Here is a 19,954-nt window from a genome sequence, read left to right on the forward strand (position 1 = left end):
TAGTGACTGTTGTCCTTGTGTAGCATTTAAAATAAAAATGTACTCTCTTAATTTAGATCAAATTCTGGTGCAAAGAGGTTGAAATAATTACCATTTAAAATTAAAATGCACTCTCTTAATTCAGATCAAATCCCGGGGGCTATATACGAAATTCTGCAAGTCTGTTAATTTGGCGTTATTACAGTTCAGAGGGTAGCATGAGGAATTAGTTTTAATTACATTTTAGATAAAACAAGGGTAAGTACCTTGGTGTATAATAATTACTAAAGTCGGGTGTTTGTAGGGATGGATAGGGCTCTTCAGCACTAGCCTGTGGTCACTCACTGCCCCATCTACCACCAACTCCAGGGCAGATCGTAGGGCTCCAGAATGGGCTGCGGTGCCATTTAACTGCCCTATCCCCTAATGCCGCTGGATGGGATAGTTAGAGCCAACATAATTATTAAGAGGGCAGAATATGTATTTAATTGTAACTATTAAAACCCAATGGTGAGTATGGGGACTGCAATTGTGTTAGATCCAGTGTGCTCCCATAGGAAATACTAAAGAGACAGTGATAGGCACTATCAATGGCCACTGCAGCTTAGTAAAGGGGGATCCTGGTCTGTGCTAAAATCTGCTAACATTACTTATTGTATATTTATACCTAAACATCTCAAATTGATAAACGATAGAATCTTAATATAAACAAAAGCACTCAGTCCAGCATGAAATATCCTCCTATGCCAAGCTTAATGAATAACTTTCCAGCCAAACTTTAGTTTTAGATAGCTAAAGTTCCAATCAGAAAATTGTGCTGAATAAAACCCTCTAATTTTTAAGCTACCTTTATCTCAAAATTGGCTGAATGAATTCACCTTACAGATCGATGCTACTATTCAAACGTTATTAGCATATGAAAATAGGGGGTTATAAAGGGAATTTTTATTGCATTTGGAATCGATACTAATTATATGATGCATCTCTGACTTTAGAGTCTAGAATAATTTTAGTTGTTACAAAAATATAGACATCTACCTATTGGATTGTGACTCATAACACTATGTGTTTAGCTATACATCCTGAATATTTCACAGCAAAGCTACTTACCATTGAGGAATGCACAGCATGAGAAATTCAGCCATATCGATGCTTCGGCTTGTTAAACCCTCTGCTACCATAAGGCTTTGTTGTGCACAATACAGTAATCCAGGTGTCAAATAACACCTTTGTCTACATTGCTAGAACAGCCATACAATCTATGTTATTAGCATATAATCCTTATTATATGTGTGCTACTTTTCTCTCTCCATTTGTATGTCTACAGTTGGTAAACCTTATGAGCTAAGATGCAAAACACAGAACAAGACTATCACTGTCCCTATATTGTCCTACCAGTATATCACCAGCCTCGTCCTTCCTCTTCATTTTCCAGCCCATATTTAGAAGGAGTTGTTCACTTACAGACAATGTTTCTCTAGAAAGTGTTCACCATCCCCATCCAGGTAGCTATAAGGAATACCTCTCCTGGGCCCTATCCACAACTTTCATACTGATGCTTCGATTCTCTGAAGGCTAGGAGCAACACGGGGTAATTCAAAGGAGAACTGTCAATAAGGGTGGTAAATAAGTGAACAGATATTCATACCATCTAACCTGCTGGTGAGTTCATGGACACTGGTTGCTCCAAATATTCGCTAAATGGAAAATTATCTTGTTTGTGTAAGTGCAGATATGGATACACACTTATGTTTTCTCATATTTTGAGTTACACATATCTCACGATGCATGCAGCCTTAAATCTGGCATATAGCTGTGTCCAGAACATATATACGACAATCATCATCAACTCAAAAACTGCACCTGTCTTATATAAGTACATAATGTATGGTCTATAAGGACCATACGTCACACACTTCTCCACATTGAAGAGGATGGTATATTTTTTATAGAACAGGTTTTCTATTACCAATTCATGCAGAGAGATACTAATCACATTGAAATATAGATTATCCAAAAGGCCTATCTCTTCAGCAATGCTCTCAGAGGAGGATAGAGAAAAATCTTCTCATCAACTGTCCCATGTATCATAAAATAATATATTATCCTAAAATCAGCTCCAGAAGTTACAAATAGAGGAGGAAATTCCAGGATAGACACAGTCACCTCATTGTGTAATATAGAGAGTACTAGCAGCACTGCAACCTGATGATCAAATGTTCGTCTTTAAATCACATGCAGTGCTAAAAATAGAGTATGAAGCCTAATATTGTACATCCAATAAAATCTGAGAAAAAGGGTCAAAATGTCATACACAGCATTTGTAAAACTTCATACAATGATGACGTTCGTTCCAGGACAATAACATGCTTATCTCTGGCTGGCTGAGAAAGAAGAAATCTGATCTTCAGCAAAAACATTAGAAAATGTATACAGATGGCATCATGATTATGCAAGCCAATCATTTTACTTGGACACTTAATTTGGGCACACTTTATTTTCATGTTTTCAATATTTTAAATATCTAAATTTTAAATTGGGGTGGATTTTACTAGGCCCATGCATATGGTCCACTGCTGGTCAGGGAGTAGTGGTAATGCTTATCTGCCTCTGCAAATCTTTATTATTCCAATCTGACCAGGTATTGTGGGTTGTGACTGTTACTTTATTATATATTGCACTATATAACTGCTGGCTTCTGCCCGATGCTCCAGTCTTGAGCCACTATTCAATTTTACACTTTAAATTTAGGTATTCAATGTAAATATATATATTTTCAAAAGAAATTCATTTTGTTTACGCTCTGTGAACATGTTGAACAGAAATGTGACAAGTTCAACAGATGACTCCGACAGTTTAAATTAGAGACATGTCTTCAGCAGGAGGGTCTCATACTACTGACCTTTTGTGCTCTTCTCTTGTCAGCCCGCTGATTCTGGTGGTAAATCCGGCTGAAGTTTGACACGATGACAGGGACTGGCAGTGCAATCACAAGGACCCCACTCAGCGAGCAAATGGATCCAAAGATTTTTCCAGCTATAGTCTTAGGAACCATGTCCCCATACCTAACAGAAACATTAAATAAATAAAATGTTACAATTATTTGCATTACTCTCTGAGATCTTCTCACATAAATATTAATTTACAATACAAACAGATCAACGAAATATAGGTTCCTGATTTTCGGTGACCATGGTAGGAGGGATACTAAAAAAGATATGGACAATTTTCTCCTATTTTTTCTGAGGAATAATGGGAGCAGTGACTGTATGATGTGATTACAACACATTGTAAGAACTTGTGGATTTGGAAAACAGGAATGGGAACAAATAAAGGGTCATATCCTGGAACATTTCACACATTAGCCATCATTAATGCATTAAGTGATATTTTAACAAACAGGATAAAGCACATTCTTTATACATTGATTTGCTGGGTGTAAAAAAGAAGAACTCTCCCATCAAAAGTACAGTAACAAGAAATATGTAAATAACACACCTATTTGTGCTAGTTAAATACAATGATTTTTGCATTAGAATTCTAACTTCAAAAACATTTGATGGACTCTATGTAAAAGGGTTTCTAGGGTAACTGGGGTTTTAATCTCCTTAATAGTCTGGTAAATATATGGATGACCATTTAATAATGTTATTATGATTATTACCGTCAACCAACTCCTCACAAAGGTAATTCTGACATAACCTAAGAAATTAATTCTTATTTTTCCTTAAATCCACAGGACCAATATTCATATAATAACTTATGCTTATCTCTCCAAGAACATCCGCAGACAAGATGTAGCTTCATTTAAAATGTGTTGTATTATTAACAGTCTATTTGTAAAACTTATGTATATATTATAAAACAGTATTCAGTGTAACAATATTTTACACAAACTATAGATTTTTGCGCAATACATTACATTTATTGCCTGTTATATAAATATACAAGTCATTGTGTGTGTGTTTAGACTAACTATTGTCTAAAGGTGTATGTGTGTGTGTGTATGTGTGTGTGTGTACAGGGGGAGGAGGGGGAGACCTGAGGGGGAAGAGAACACACAGGCAAGACTCCATTCTGAAACCCACTTTTCAAGCATACATTCTACAACCAAATCTTCTCACATTTATCTCAAAACTTCTACCATTTATTGATCTATCATTTCATTTCACTTATCTCAGTCAAAGCCCAACATCCGTTATTCACTATCTACATTCCCTTCACATGAAAGTTTCTAGATGGCAGCCATTTTACAAGCGAGAAGCTTCTAGATCCATTTTCTCTATCGTCTGAACTCAACATGCTCTAAACACATGGGGCTAGATTTACTAAGCTGCGGGTTTGAAAAGGTGGGGATGTTGCCTATAGCAACCAACCAGATTCTAGCTTTCATTTGTTTAGTACTTTCTACAAAATGACAGCTAGAATCTGATTGGTTGCTATAGGCAACATCCCCACTTTTTCAAACCTGCAGCTTAGTAAATCTAGCCCATGGTATTTCACCTTGCTGCCATATTAACTATTTCAGTATCTCCAGCAATAAACTACATTATTTCAGAGCTTCATAGATTCAGAGTTACAAACTACCATTTAAAACAACGATCTAGCAAAACTATATTTTGAACAATCTGACCACTTCCTGAGCAATCCAATCATTTGTTATGTATCCTCATCTCGGCCACACTCTTCAACAGCCGCATAGCAGGCTTTCCAATTCCATCTAAATCAAAATCTCAGAAATATATACCATCTACACTGTTCCTTCCCTTTCCCATGAAATACTTTTCCATAACAACTAACATGCATATCTTTCATGCACCTACTATACCTGTGATTGGTTTAATGACTACCAAACTGTCCATATATATATAATTAGATTAATATTGGAGTGTGCATTGCGGAACATGTGCATCATTACAATAGTCTATTCCTTATGTTTAGATGGGATATGTAGGTCTACAAATGGGCAGGATTTCCACTACTGTGATCTTTCCCCAGGGCCCATCAATGCCTTAACACTGCTTTAGGTATTATAAGAATGGATGTTCTCTACTAACCAAGAGTCACATCTATATTTAACCATATTGAACAAAGGTATTATGTAGCAGAAGGCTTAATTAAAAACATCAAAAGGAGCATGTGCAAATCCCACTAGAAGCCTAAATGTTAACTGATCTACTGCCATGCATGATGCTGGCAAAACTGTTAATGCTCAAGTCAGTAGTTTTTTTTCTCTTGCATGTCCCCAAATACAATACAGTAGTCCCTAAATGACCTTTTGATACACCTAAAGCATCAATGTAAATCCGAAACGGCAATAAACTTGACAGAATTGTAATGATTCATATATAAGCCTTTCTCAATCTCCTCAGTGCGTTCAAAAGCTTTAATTAAAAAAGACAATGCCTCTAACTAAATAATATTATGCATGCTAATCCTTCTAAGAAGGAGGCAAAATCGATGTCAGAAAGGTTAAATTGGGCTTAGTTTGAAATTTATGAACTGTTAAACAATTCTATTCTGTAAGTCAACAGTGGTTCATTCATACATATAAGATCATTATATACAGTATTAATTGTAACAGGAGAACATTATTTTGGGCAGAATGTTGAAAAATGTTATACAAAATCCAAGAATACATTAGATTCCTTTCTGAAAACTGATGCCTAGATAATTGTGCAAAAGTGCTGTAAACATACCAGCCAATTAATGTTTGCTTTTTAGTGTAAAATGACAGGATTTTATTTGTGATGTACTAGAACATCAAAAGTTGTCAACTGTTCCTAATTTTATGTAAATGTTTGTCCATAGATTGGGCCCTAATATTCAGTATTCACCAATATTGACTAACTGTGTTCTGCAATTCTGCTAATCCTGTATATTGAATTCCATTTTTACTATCTCTTCGCTGGGCTTTATAAGTTTATACTCACTGAAGCAAAACCTCATAAATAACTCTCAGGAAGTGAGTGTAATAACTAGTGAAAAGGTTTTTCCTTGCATGTCTTACTGCATAAGGCTAAGGCACATTGAAGAGGGTGTACCCTTTTGGGCAGCCCTCCCCCTTTCCTAATATAACCTACCTTTTAGAACATAAAGCTAACCCCTCCAGTGACCTGGGGCCAGGATGCTGGAGCACACTGTAGCTGGCATCACTGGAAGACTTAGTATATTCAATTCTCTTAGATAGAGCTCCCCATACAGCTATATTAAAGGGGGATTGTCCAAAAGTAGACAGCTCCTTAAAGTAGCAATCCACAGCATCCCCTGCTAGACAGGATTACAAGTTAAGATCAATACAATGTAATAAATAAACCAAAGATAGTAAAAAAAAATACAAAAAGCAAAAATAATCAGATGGCGATATTGGTATAAAGTGACGAAAAACAAGCGCCTATTAAAAACCGTAGAATTAAAATAGAAAGTCCAAGCAGTCCCATAAAAGTCCACTCCAAATTTCCTGCTTTACATCAAGTAATTCCTCATGGTTAATAGGTAGCCGATCTGTTCATATGGATCCCATATAAAAAGAAAAACAACCAGGGAAATATCATAGTGCAATATCATAGCCCTTTTGACATCAACACAATGCACCTACATTTATGAAGAACCACATTGAAAGGCAAAAAAAATTACCTCCATCAAAACTTGACACTCCACATAATGGATAATTTAATGGTCACTATAGCAATAAACTAAATGAGCCCATTAGCTCATTGGTTAGTTATCATAATGGACTATAAAAGGTACATTTCTTGAAATAAGAGTAGTTAAAGTTAATAGGAAATCTGTATTCTACAAGGTTACATACTACATTAGTTTGCCAATTTAGGACGACAAAGGCCTGAGGCTACAAATTGTCAATAGCTGGACTTTCCCACAGTAATATTAATAATATGAGACACATTTCCCTCCTCAATATATGATATAGTATTGTTTTCTCCCTAACAATCAATCCATTAATTCCCTAGCAATGGAGCCATCTTTGTTTTGTAGCAGCTTGTGTTTTTTTGTGTACACTTATTCTTTTCTTACTTTTTCCCACAGAACAAACAAAAACTCAATAATCCTGAAAACTAGTTTTGGTACAATCTGGTCCTTATTGAATAAGCCCTTATTGAAATTGCACCACCTGTCACTTTATGCCCTGCACTCTTCTGCTAGAACTATCACATCATATACCCATCCGAAACAGCAGGATAATTTAAACTTGGTTGGTCAGTGATGGAGGAGACATCACTATTATCCTGTTCTGACTTTTTCCCCATCGCAACAAAAATCAGGACTATTGAATTGTAAAAGGGGGATCATATGAGTTCCCTCACATTGATAGTTTCTACTATATTTCGGTGAACTATTTAAATATTTTTAGTTTTAATTAATAGTATAACTATTGTAAAAATACAGTTTCCCCCATACTGCACTCAACATAGATGTGTACATACAATATAACATTTTCTAGATGTTTTGGATCTAATTCGAGCTCAAGGTATTAGCAAGGATACTTTCACAGACATATCTTTGCTCCATATGAGTAAAGAAAAAGGTCCATTGAAACCAGCTGGATATTGTTTTTTTCCATTATATTTAGAGCTACAGCTTTGCCCATGGAAATGTCCATCTATGTCTTGGCACATAGAGCATGGATTTGTTTTCTAGGTTAAGCAATATCTATGATTACCCTCCTGAAGAACATAAATCCCTATGTCTATTTATATGAATGCCCCAAGATAGTCTTTAACCTATTTAACTATTGAGTTCTAATAACATATTAGCTATGGACTGGAGTATGTAGTGTCCATTAAATCGCTGAGCTACATGAATATACCGCTGATCTAAAATAATTATTCTATAGTATAGCACCCAACTGAAATGTATATTGTGGGACAGTCATATTGCAAGTTTCATTGCTGGAATTCGTTGGCTTCAAGTGTTCCCGGACTTACCCCAACCACACCACACCACACAGCAGAAGCCATTGAATAGAGAACAGCAAAATTGAGCCAAAATTACATTCAAATATGGGTTTGTGGTGAAACAGGCAGTTTTGCAAGAGCTCATGATATTATATGAGATAAGTTCTGATGATACAATCTTTGAGTTTCTTTTTTGTTTGCTAAGTTGCAGAATGACATTTAACAGTAAATTTTTAAATTTGCATTTTGTGGAATTTATAGTCTATGAATAGAGATGGAGCAATGATGGTTAACCATCACACGATGGTTGACAGGTGTAGGTGAACCTGATGAAATTATCAAGCCTGGTACTTTGCATAGAATGCTGGGAGCTCCCTCACAGAGTAAAAGGCAAATCCCAGGAAGAGGCTACCTGGCAGTATAAGAGGTGTATGCAACTCCTGTCTGTGTAACATGTCCCAAACCTGGTTACACAGAGTGTTAAAGTTACTCAGAGACAGCCAGGTTAGCTAACGTGTGTGGTGAGTATAGGAAAATATCCTTTGTGTAAATGTATTAGAATTATGCTCTGACTGCATACTAAAACTCTGAGACATTCTGCCCCTGTTTCAGAGTACTACTGCACTGGGAGCCATCTCCAGGGACAGATCACCTGGTGCTATGCACAAGAGAGGTGGTGGCCAACAACTGATGGTCATGCGACTATCCATTGGAAAGCTACTCAGTACAGTGCTGTACAGAGCATTGGTGCTACCTTGGGACTTACGTACACTGGTACTCATGTCCCTATTGGTTTGGGCCTGCATATTGTTGTTTACTTATATGAAACATTGTTCTCTATATTATTGCAAATCCTTTTGGTAAATCTGCTAATCAGTTGCCCATCTGACTGTGATATTACTTCTATGTCTGTATAAATAAATAGCCGATGAAGATGATGATGTATTATTGTCCTACGAGGGAAAGTGTTGATTTTCCCCACAGTGGGTAGAGGTACATCAACTTAGATTAAACCCCACTCTCCCATTCAGCCGAGCGATAGGGCTGCACAGACTGTGGGTACCTGTGCGAAGACCAAACAATTTTAATTTTTGGGTGGAGTGTTATTAATAGTTGTAAAAAATGGATACAACGACATCATGAAACATTGAGAATAAAATATTTGCTGCCTTTTACTTTGTTGTGTGATCCTTTGCTTGCCTTGGTCCTTGGTCCTGCACATGTGTATTAACAAGGTTTGGTGTCTGCTGAATTTCTCTGATGCATCCTGCCTACAACATTTCTTCTCTGGTTTAACAGTTACTTGGACAATTGATCCAGCAGCAATAGAGAGTATAGTATACCTACGGCTGTTGGGATATTTGCCTATGATACCATGGATATATGAGAGACTGGATAATTTAGGAAACTCAGAAGAAAAGACAAATCAATTTACAATTGCCCGGACAGAATCTGATAAGTATAGAGAGAGGCTGATACCTAAAGGATTTGAATCAGTAGCCAACCTACTCCAGGGTGCAATAATCCTCCCCTTTGACTTATGTGGTGTAAAGTCAGCAACTAGAACTTTATTAATCATTTCAAATATTTGATCCTGGTGATCGAAGAAATAAAAATCTAATTGTGCCAAGAAAAGGTTTATACAATTGATCAGACACACAATGAATGCAAGAAGTATACTGAAAGATCCCAGATGATTTTTAAGGAGCTAGTACAATACACCAATCGGATTAAATGATTTAAACATGACAAAGATCATATTGTGTGCCAGGACTATAAAGGTGGACCAGTAGCTGGTTATCAAGTTCAAAACACTCATTTCAAAGATAGAAATTCAATCAGAGATTTCAGAAAAGAAAGACACAACATAGCGGGAATATAGAATCTTTGTCTGACCATGAGAGAAATAGCTTTGCAACTACATCCTATGGTGATAATACCCATACAATTCTACATCAGAGGTGATCTATTAATACACAGAAACCTTTTTTCCAAAGGCAGGAGAAATAAATTAACCAGAAGGGGTACCCATACCAGAGAGAGTAAAGAAAAGCAAATGACAGGCAGAAAGATAGGATTCTATTCTCAAGAGTACTCAGCAAGGATGAGTGTTCACTTTTAAATCATGGTGATCATTTTGATCTGCAAATAAATTTGATGAATTCCAATTGAAGATTGATTTGTTTACATTAGAAATACAATTAAAGGCATAAACAAGAATAGAAAGATAACAAGTTGGCACTAAAATGTCACAACAATAATTTCCTCATGAATGCACAATGTATCTGTGTGCAAAAGCCCTTTGAGTGTGTCCTCTCCCTCTAAAATAGAGGACGACTGCTTCTCTCACCGGGCACTTATTGTTTCTTCAGGCAGAAAATCTTCATTGTAGAAAAGACAAGGGGCCTGAGCCATTAAGGAGAGTAAGGCAAAAATAAGGAGTATATTTGATCCTGGACAAACCATGTTACAATGCAAGGGATGCATATTAGTTTATTATTTTGCACATAAAATACTGACTTGTATAATGTATATATTACGCAAAACAAATAGGCATGCATTCAACTTTAACCTTTTTCTTTAAACATCTAATACTGCCAAGCTTCACATAGGTAGCAATTGTCTATGGTATTATAAAACCATACACATGTGTGTCAGCACATGAGATGTTTGATGCATATGTGGCCCAATGGTTTTGAAACACTGGGACACATTAACAACCTTATTCCAAATGACGATAATGGCCGTGTTTCCTCACTATATGCGAAACAGTGCAGAATGAGGAACTGCCTTTGTTTGTTTCATTGCCTAGCAACTATGAGGTCACGATAAGGAACAAGTACATTAGCTCCCTGATCTGAATCAGTGAAACAGTGTTGAGCGGCTCTGCAGAACCCCCAAGCACCTAGCTAAGTGAATAAACGAAAAACACCATGAAACGCACTAGGAATTAGCACTTTATTCAGTGTGTAAATTTGTATTTATTTTTTAAAGCGGAAGGCTGCAATGTGCATATTTATGTTAAAGTATATATGGGAAGCTGGAAAAAGCAGGAAACATATTCCTGAAGAAGTGACATCTAGATGAAAAGCATAGGAAAGGCTTCTCTTACTCCAATACAGGACTGTTTACAGGGAAGCCTGGCTGCCTCCTTCCTACTTGTGATTAGTAACTCTAGAGGCAGGAGAGACCTATCGCCTTCATAACCTTTAAATGTGGGCCCCCTGTAGGAGCAGATCATCTGTTAGCTTTTATCTTTTAAGCTTTTATCTTATTTTGCCCTATATTATTTTTGTAGTTTTTTAACCTTATTTCTTATGCATGTTATTTTCACCTTATGTCCCTTTATATAAACCTACAATCAGTGACTTCAATGCTTTCTCCTGAGGGATCCATAATACAGTAAACAAACATCCTTCATTATACCATATGAGAAAGGCCTGATCAACCAATAGGCTGATCAGGCTACAGCCCGTAGCGCTGGAGCCTGGGGCGTGCAGCGTCGCCAAGATTAATTCCTTTCTCCTGCCATTTCTTTTTTTTTATTATGGCAGCGACGGGGTTGGAATCATCGGGACCGCCCCTTGTCTAAAGGTGGCGGCCCGACTGTCACTACTATATGACAGGCAAGTCTGGCAGCGATCACTGCTAACTGCCTGTCAGTGTGGCCGCGGGAGATCAGGACTTCCACACCTCACGTGACCACAGTAAGAAGCGCCCGCGGCCACACTGACAGGCAGCTAGCAGCGATCGTTGCCAGACTGCCTGGTATGTATAGCGCTGGAGAGAAGACTGCTGCCCATGAACAACAGGTAAGTCCTAATGTCTGGGGGCGGAGGGGCTGGTAACAATGCTAAAGGGGTAGGTAAAAAGGCTAAGGGGGGTAGGTGAAGAAGGTAATGGTGGCAGGTAACAATGCTAATGGGGACAGATAATTCTAAAGGGGCAGGAGAAGAAGCTTATGGGGCAGGTAACAATGCTAAAAGGGGCAAGTGTAGAGGCTAAAGGGGTAGCTGACAATGCTAACGGGGTAGGTAAAGAGGCTAATGGGGGCTGGTAACAATTAGAGATGGGCGGGTCCGGTTCTCCGAGAACCGAACCCACCCGAACTTTGGGTATCCGAGTACCGAGCTGAGCAGCTCGGTACTCTCCCGCCCATTCCGAATCCAAATCGAGGCCGAACGTCATTGTGACGTCGTCGGATCTCGGGACTCGGTTCTCGCGATACTTCAACTTTATAAATACACGCCTCCACAGCAATCCATCGCCATTTGACAGAGGGAGAGAGCAGGGTGTAGTCATAGGCTAATTAGAGCAGGGACAGAGAATACCATATTGTTCTTGCAATTGCTCTAACCAAAATCGCTAGTGCAGAGAGGAGGATAGAGGTTTATTATTTTTTCTTCATATTTGGCACTCCCCAGCGCTTTTGGGGTGTCCCCCATAATTGTGCATTAATATTTCTGGCTGTCAAAAGTCATATCTGTCAGCAGTATCTACTAAATAATTTGTAGCACACCTCAGTGTTTTTGGGGTGTCCTCCCTAATTGTGCATTAATATTTCTGGCTGTCAAAAGTCATATCTGTCAGCAGTATCTACTCAATAATTTTTAGCACTCCTCAGTGTTTTTGGGGTGTCCTCCCTAATTGTGCATTAATATTTCTGGCTGTCAAAAGTCATATCTGTCAGCAGTATCTACTCAATAATTTTTAGCACTCCTCAGTGTTTTTGGGGTGTCCTCCCTAATTGTGCATTAATATTTCTGGCTGTCAAAAGTCATATCTGTCAGCAGTATCTACTCAATAATTTTTAGCACTCCTCAGTGTTTTTGGGGTGTCCTCCCTAATTGTGCATTAATATTTCTGGCTGTCAAAAGTCATATCTGTCAGCAGTATCTACTCAATAATTTTTAGCACTCCTCAGTGTTTTTGGGGTGTCCTCCCTAATTGTGCATTAATATTTCTGGCTGTCAAAAGTCATATCTGTCAGCAGTATCTACTCAATAATTTTTAGCACTCCTCAGTGTTTTTGGGGTGTCCTCCCTAATTGTGCATTAATATTTCTGGCTGTCAAAAGTCATATCTGTCAGCAGTATCTACTCAATAATTTTTAGCACTCCTCAGTGTTTTTGGGGTGTCCTCCCTAATTGTGCATTAATATTTCTGGCTGTCAAAAGTCATATCTGTCAGCAGTATCTACTCAATAATTTTTAGCACTCCTCAGTGTTTTTGGGGTGTCCTCCCTAATTGTGCATTAATATTTCTGGCTGTCAAAAGTCATATCTGTCAGCAGTATCTACTCAATAATTTTTAGCACTCCCCAGTGGTTTGCGCTCAGAATGGATTCAAAGCAGTCCACATATGATCTAAATGAGCAACCAGGTTCTGTCACCAGTCCTGATGTTAGTGTTCCCAGTACGTCATCTGGCCAAGGCGATGTCAAACAACAGAGTGTTTTCAAATTAGTGCAAAAAACAAAAACCAAAAAAAATTTTACTGTATTGAAGCGAAAAAGAAGTGTAACTGAGCAAAAGTTAAGTGACGATAAAAAAAAAATTGCAAGCATGCCATTCTACACACGCAGTGGCAAAGAGAGAATGAGGCCTTCACCTTTGGCTATTAGTGGCAGATCCCAAAAAGTTACCCAGGCTACAATTGGTGCACAACTACTGTTACGCGTCAAAGCTGAGCTGCAAGATACCAGTGAGGCATTACAGGAGAATATTTGCTCTGATTCACAAATGACAACAATCCCTGTGGAGAGTCCATCCAACAGTGGGATGTCTAATCGTGAGCATTCTGCTGATGTGTGCCTTAATAGCCCGAGTGTAGCCGGTGATACCCAAATTGAGGATGCCACTTTGGAATTAGAAGAGGATGAGGGGGAGATTTGTGTAGGCGACGAGGGCGCTAATGAGGATGTTGATGAGGATGAGGTTGTTTGTGTAAGTCCTGCACCAGTGGCAGCAGTTCTGGCACGTGACAAGAAAAAGGCCATTGTCATGCCTGGGCATAAAACAAAAAAATCCACTTCTTATGTGTGGAATTATTTCTACCCAAATCCAGACAACAATTGTATAGCCATTTGTAGTGTATGTGAAGCCACAGTCAGTCGAGGGAGGGACCTTAACCATCTTGGAACCTCGTCTATGTTACGCCATTTAACGAGAGTTCATGGCAAAGTGTTGGGAAAAGCTGAAAGTTCTTCCCAAAAGAATACAAGCACTCCCTCATCAGCTAAGACCCTCCGCTCACCGACATACCGACGGCTACAAAATACACCCACCACACCATCCTCATCAATATCCTCAGTAGCGCTCGGAGTTAGCCCGGCATCCCACTTAAGGCTGGATGACTCCGGCACTATTATTGATTCCTCTGAAGAAAGCGTTAGTCCTGCTGCTGCTGTTGCTGCTGCTGGGGGTGAATCGTCATCCCAGAGGCAGGTGAATAAAATGAGCAGTCCTACATTTCAGCAATTAACTGTGAAACAATCATTTGCGAGGGGAAGCAAATATGACAGCAGTCACCCAGTCGCCAAGCGAATCACAGACGCCATGGCTGCAATGTTAGTGTTAGATCTGCGTCCAATCTCCACAATAAACGCAGCTGGTTTTTCACAGTTAATTGAGGTTTTGTGTCCGCGTTACAGAATTCCATCGCGACACCATTTCTCCCGTAAAGCTATTCCACAACTATACCAAAAAGTGTGTAAAAATGTAGAGATTGCGCTGAAAAATGCCATTCTGCCCACTGTTCACTTAACCACAGATATGTGGACAAGTGGAAGTGGCCAAACCAAAGACTATATGACTGTGACAGCCCACTGGGTTGGTCATTCACCTTCACCAGCAGGAACAGCAGCAGCATGTACACCACTACGTAACATTTGTCACAGGCAGGCCACTCTTTGTATCACCGGCTTCACTAACAGGCATACGGCTGACAATTTGTTACGCAAACTGAGAGATGTGATTGATGCATGGCTTATACCACTCGGACTCTCCCCAGGGTATGTCATTTCAGATAACGCCAACAATATAGTGCGAGCATTACAGCTGGGTGATTTCCAACATATTCCCTGTTTTGCTCACACCATCAACTTGGTGGTGCAGAGCTTCCTACGAAATAACCGTGAGGTGCAGGAGATGCTTTCGGTGGCCCGTAAAATTTCAGGCCATTTCAGGCATTCAGCCACAGCATGTAGGAGATTACAGCAGCTCCAAGAGCAGTTTAACTTGCCCTGCCACCAACTTAAGCAAGAGGTGGTAACTCGGTGGAATTCCACCCTGTACATGCTTCAGAGGATGGAGGAACAGCGCAAAGCCATCCAAGCATATTGCACAAGTCATGACATTGGGAAAGGAGGGGGGATGTATTTCACTCTTGCACAGTGGGGAATCCTTTCAGTGCTGTGCAAGGTGCTGAAACCATTTGAAGTTGTGACATGTGAGGTCAGTGCAGACTCTGCTAGTTTGAGCCAAGTCATTCCTTTAATTAGACTATTGGAAAAGCAGCTTGAGAAAATGAAGGAGGAGCTGAAAGCAAGCAATTCAGCAAAGTATGTTGGCCTTGTCGATCAAGTACTTAATTCGCTTCACAATGATCCTCGAGTTATTAAGATCTTGAACTCGGATCAGTACGTTTTGGCCACTGTGCTTGATCCAAGGTTTAAAACCTACATTGAGTCTTTACTTGTAAATGAGCGAGATGTGAACTTTTGCAAGGAGCTATTGCTCAGCAAGTTGGCCGCTGAACTGGGCCTCGGCTTGACGACGTGTCCTCCTTCACTTTCTCAAGCTGTTGCTCGTAAAAAATTAAATTTCCAAAAAAGAAGCAGGGAAGACACAGGGGGCAGACGAGAACAATTTAACATCTGGGCTGGTTTGAAGGATTTTTCAAAAAAATGTGTCACTTTGCCCATAACTCCATCCAATATGAGTATAAACATGCAAAGGATGGTGGAGGATTACTTTCAAGAGGTAGTTGATATGGAAATGTCAGACAGTCCCTTTCCTTACTGGGAAGAAAAGCAGGCCATTTGGAAACCCATGTACAAACTTGCTTTGCAATACCTAAGCTGCCCACCCTCCAGTGTGTACTCTGAACGAGTGTTCAGCACAGCAGGGAACTTAGTCAGTGATCGCCGTAGAAGGTTACTTCCCAAAAATGTGGAGAAAATGATGTTTATAAAAATGAACTACATCTTCCACGAGGAAGGCCTTCACCATCCAAGACATCCAAGCACTGACTGTTCTCTAATGGCGGATTCAAGCGGCGATGAATTGATAGTCTGTGATGATGACGTACACACTGATGAGGGTGAGGATGAAGCTGAAGATGATGCCGATAACATCTTTTTAAAACTTTCTATGTAAGTGTAGGGTGCAATCTACCCCCAAAGAGGAAAGGGACTTGTGGCATTTCCATATCACATACCATCTTGAAAGGCTGCTGTTAGGGCAATTTATCCTTAAGGGTAGGGTGTCATAGACAGAGTGACCCTAAACTGGCTTTGTCCATTTTTCATAATATTGTACAGTCTATAATGGCTGAATTTTTTAGTATTTTATACAAGTGGAGGGGGGCCTAGAGAGACAGAAACCAAACTGGCTTTCTCCATGTCAATTAATATTGTACAGTCTATAATGGCTGAATTTTTTGGTATTTTATACAAGTGGAGGGGGGCCTAGAGAGACAGAGTGACCCCAAACTGTCTTTCTCCATGTCAATTAATATTGTACAGTCTATAATGGCTGAATTTTTTAGTATTTTATACAAGTGGAGGGGGGCCTAGAGAGACAGAAACCAAACTGGCTTTCTCCATGTCAATTAATATTGTACAGTCTATAATGGCTGAATTTTTTGGTATTTTATACAAGTGGAGGGGGGCCTAGAGAGACAGAGTGACCCCAAACTGTCTTTCTCCATGTCAATTAATATTGTACAGTCTAAAATGGCTGAATTTTTTAGTATTTTATACAAGTGGAGGGGGGCCTAGAGAGACAGAAACCAAACTGGCTTTCTCCATGTCAATTAATATTGTACAGTCTATAATGGCTGAATATTTTGGTATTTTATACAAGTGGAGGGGGGCCTTGAGAGACAGAAACCAAACTGGCTTTTTCCATTTCTTTACATATTTAACTATAAGTGTAGGGTGTAATATACATTCAAAGACGATGGCTGCATTGCCAATATGCATAGATGGAGAGGAAGACAATCTGTTTTGTGTGTAGAATAGGCCTACCAACGAAGAATTAAACTGTTTTTTTGGATGATTTATTACCTCAACAATTAGATTACTTGTCTCTAAAACAGTTGGAGCACTAAATTGGGTTAATTTAGGCCCAAAAACATGGATTTTCCCAAAAAATAGCAAAACAAAACCAAACAAAACCAAAACCAAAACCAAAACACGCAATGGCGGTTTTGCAAAACCAAAACCAAAACCAAAACACGACGGTAATCCAGATCCAAAACCGAATCCAAAACCAAAACACGGGGGTCAGTGACCATCTCTAGTAACAATGCTAAATGAGGCTGATAACAATGCTAAAGGGGCATGTGTAGCAGCTAATGGGGGCAGGTAACAATGCTAAAGGGGCAGGTGAAGAGGCTAAGGGGGCAGATAATTCTAAATGGGCAAGTGAAGAAGCTAATGGGGCAGGTAACAATACTAATGGGGGCAGGTGAGGAAGCTAATAGGGGTAGGTAACAATGCTAAATGTGGCAGGTAACAATGCTAAATGGCACACGTGAAGGCTAAAGGGGGCAGGTGAAGAGGCTGAACGGGGCTGATAAAATGGTTGAGGGGGTTAGTTAAAGAAATAGAGCAGCTTTGGGGCGGCATGATCTTTGTATTGTGTGGCGGTTATGAGGATGGTCTTTGTGGTTCTAGGGTCATTAGAATGCTAAATATTAGTCAGGTGGTGGCTAATAGAGGTTTATATTTGATTAAAGCTCTTTGACAACAATTTTTATCAATTTTATTGCCTACATATGCCTGTGCTATGGGGTAGTTTTATCTGGCCACAATGGACTGTTGTGTTTTGGAGCCTAATCAATCTGTCAATCTGGATTTGTTAACATTTAGCATTATGATGCAATTGCTGCATATTTTCAAAACAGGACCCCAACTTTCCAGAAGCCAGCTAGAAAACAGCAAAGCTGCAAGAACTGGTAAGAGAGAATGCACAATCTGCCTAAATGTGAATGCTGGCAAATTCTCCTGAATATACATATTCAGGAGTATTCCTATACACTTATATTGGGGCGGAAGCGCTGCGGTGGTAATAGCCTAGGGCGGCTGGAATCCTTACTTAGGCCCTGCATATGAGCCCACTTTTGTTCTATTTGCTAAGTTGCTTTTTGAAGTGAATACTATTAGAATATCAACAGCCAATCCAAAATTCTACTTCCATTTAAAGGACAGTTTATACTGCCTGGCCAATTTCCCAGCATAAATACTTACATGAGGACAATACAAACTGACATTTTGCTGAAACAAAATGTTTTGGGATCAATGTAGAACAATTTAACTAAAGTGAACTAAAACTCTTAAGGATTTAAAAATGAGAAAAAATGTAATGATTAGGCAATTCAATAATCGCATAGCCATCATCATTTTGAATTATTCAGATTATCGCCAGTCAATAATTGACTTATTGATGGACTGCAATCATTACAAACCTATGCAGCTGGATTTTGAAAGCTACATATACATTTACAAGTTAACCTGTGCATGATACTCATGCATTCTAGTCAAATCAAGCTACTTAAGGTCTTAAAAAGGTTCTTGTCATGCATTTGGGCCTAGCCCAGGCCTCCTCAGGGGAAGAGCGTTACTTCCCGATGCAAGCGCCCTTTTTAATGTGTGTTCATGAGGTAAAATTACCTCACGAAAATGAGTTTGACCCCTCAACTCGTAAATTTAGCCTTTACTACCCCCCCACGGGGGAAAGGGGGGATTATGGAAGTTAACTGACTTCACTATTCTAATTTTTTTGTCAAATAATGTCAGTATACCAAATTTCAGGTCAATTGGATGAGTCCTTTCTGAGAAAATAGTTTTTTACACACACACACACACACACACACACACACACACACACACACTAACACACGCCACTAGGCTTTTACTTTTATATATATTAGATAATGCTAAGAATTTAGTAGGTCAGTGTATAACTCCGCCCAGCAGGTGGCGCTGCAGCTTGTTTTGTTTTTTCCACACACAGACTAACACACGCCGCTAGGCTTATATATATTAGATAATTGAGTATTTCCTTTGAATCCCACTCATATATGGGTTACTAAAAGTGCACAAAAGGCTATCCTGTCATCTATATTGTCTGATCATTTAGAGACAGGCTCTAATATGCATTTTTTCACCAAATTTGTTGACTACTTTTCTATACAATTTTCCAAGCTGTACTAATGCAGATCATTTTCTAAATTACATAGTTTAGGTTGCTATGTATATCTTTAGACATTTTGTCATTGTATACATATATTTTTTACTTTTGAAAATCAGGCAACCACCTGACCTATCACATCATTTGTAAATGTGTATGTTAGCTATTTGGAAGATACATCCATCTGCACAAACGCTATGTGTCAGGAACAATTAATCAATTGGTGGCACTTGTGATGTTGATGTGTTCTGTGTTTTTTTTTTTAACAGTATACATCCTAATATTGTATTTAACCCTAATTTCAGTGAAAGTGTTTTCATTTTTTGATTGGATATCAAGGTTACTTAGGCTAAAAGAGTTTTTTTTACTATCTGTCATGCACTAAACCTACTGACAGATATACTTTACTTAGAATTGACAGCTTCCATCCACGTCACCTAAAATAGAGTTTACTTTGATCTCAATGTATTCTTGTGAAGTGGATTAATAATGAAACATTTACTGTCAGGTACAATACACAAAATAGAGAATATATTTTTAAAGAGACATTACCCTCTAAGAGTCATCAACAAGGCTTTGAGTAAAATCAACCACAACAGTAGTACTCAGATTTAAAGAACAAACATCCTAATCAAACCTTTA

The 19,954-nt window shown here is 38.8% G+C and overlaps 1 protein-coding gene across 3 annotated transcripts in view; it reads right to left on the reverse strand.

The window, feature by feature from the left end:
• Positions 1-19,954, reverse strand: part of KCND3 (potassium voltage-gated channel subfamily D member 3) — a 350,111-nt gene that overhangs the window by 51,739 nt on the left and 278,418 nt on the right. For all 3 annotated transcript variants that reach the window (XM_075196249.1, XM_075196247.1, XM_075196248.1), the window contains exon 4: positions 2,882-3,044. In XM_075196249.1, the coding sequence (XP_075052350.1) occupies positions 2,882-3,044 (163 nt within the window). The remainder of the gene's footprint in view (positions 1-2,881; positions 3,045-19,954) is intronic.

The sequence above is a fragment of the Mixophyes fleayi genome, chromosome 2, assembly GCF_038048845.1.
Source record: "Mixophyes fleayi isolate aMixFle1 chromosome 2, aMixFle1.hap1, whole genome shotgun sequence".
Taxonomy (NCBI): domain Eukaryota; kingdom Metazoa; phylum Chordata; class Amphibia; order Anura; family Limnodynastidae; genus Mixophyes; species Mixophyes fleayi.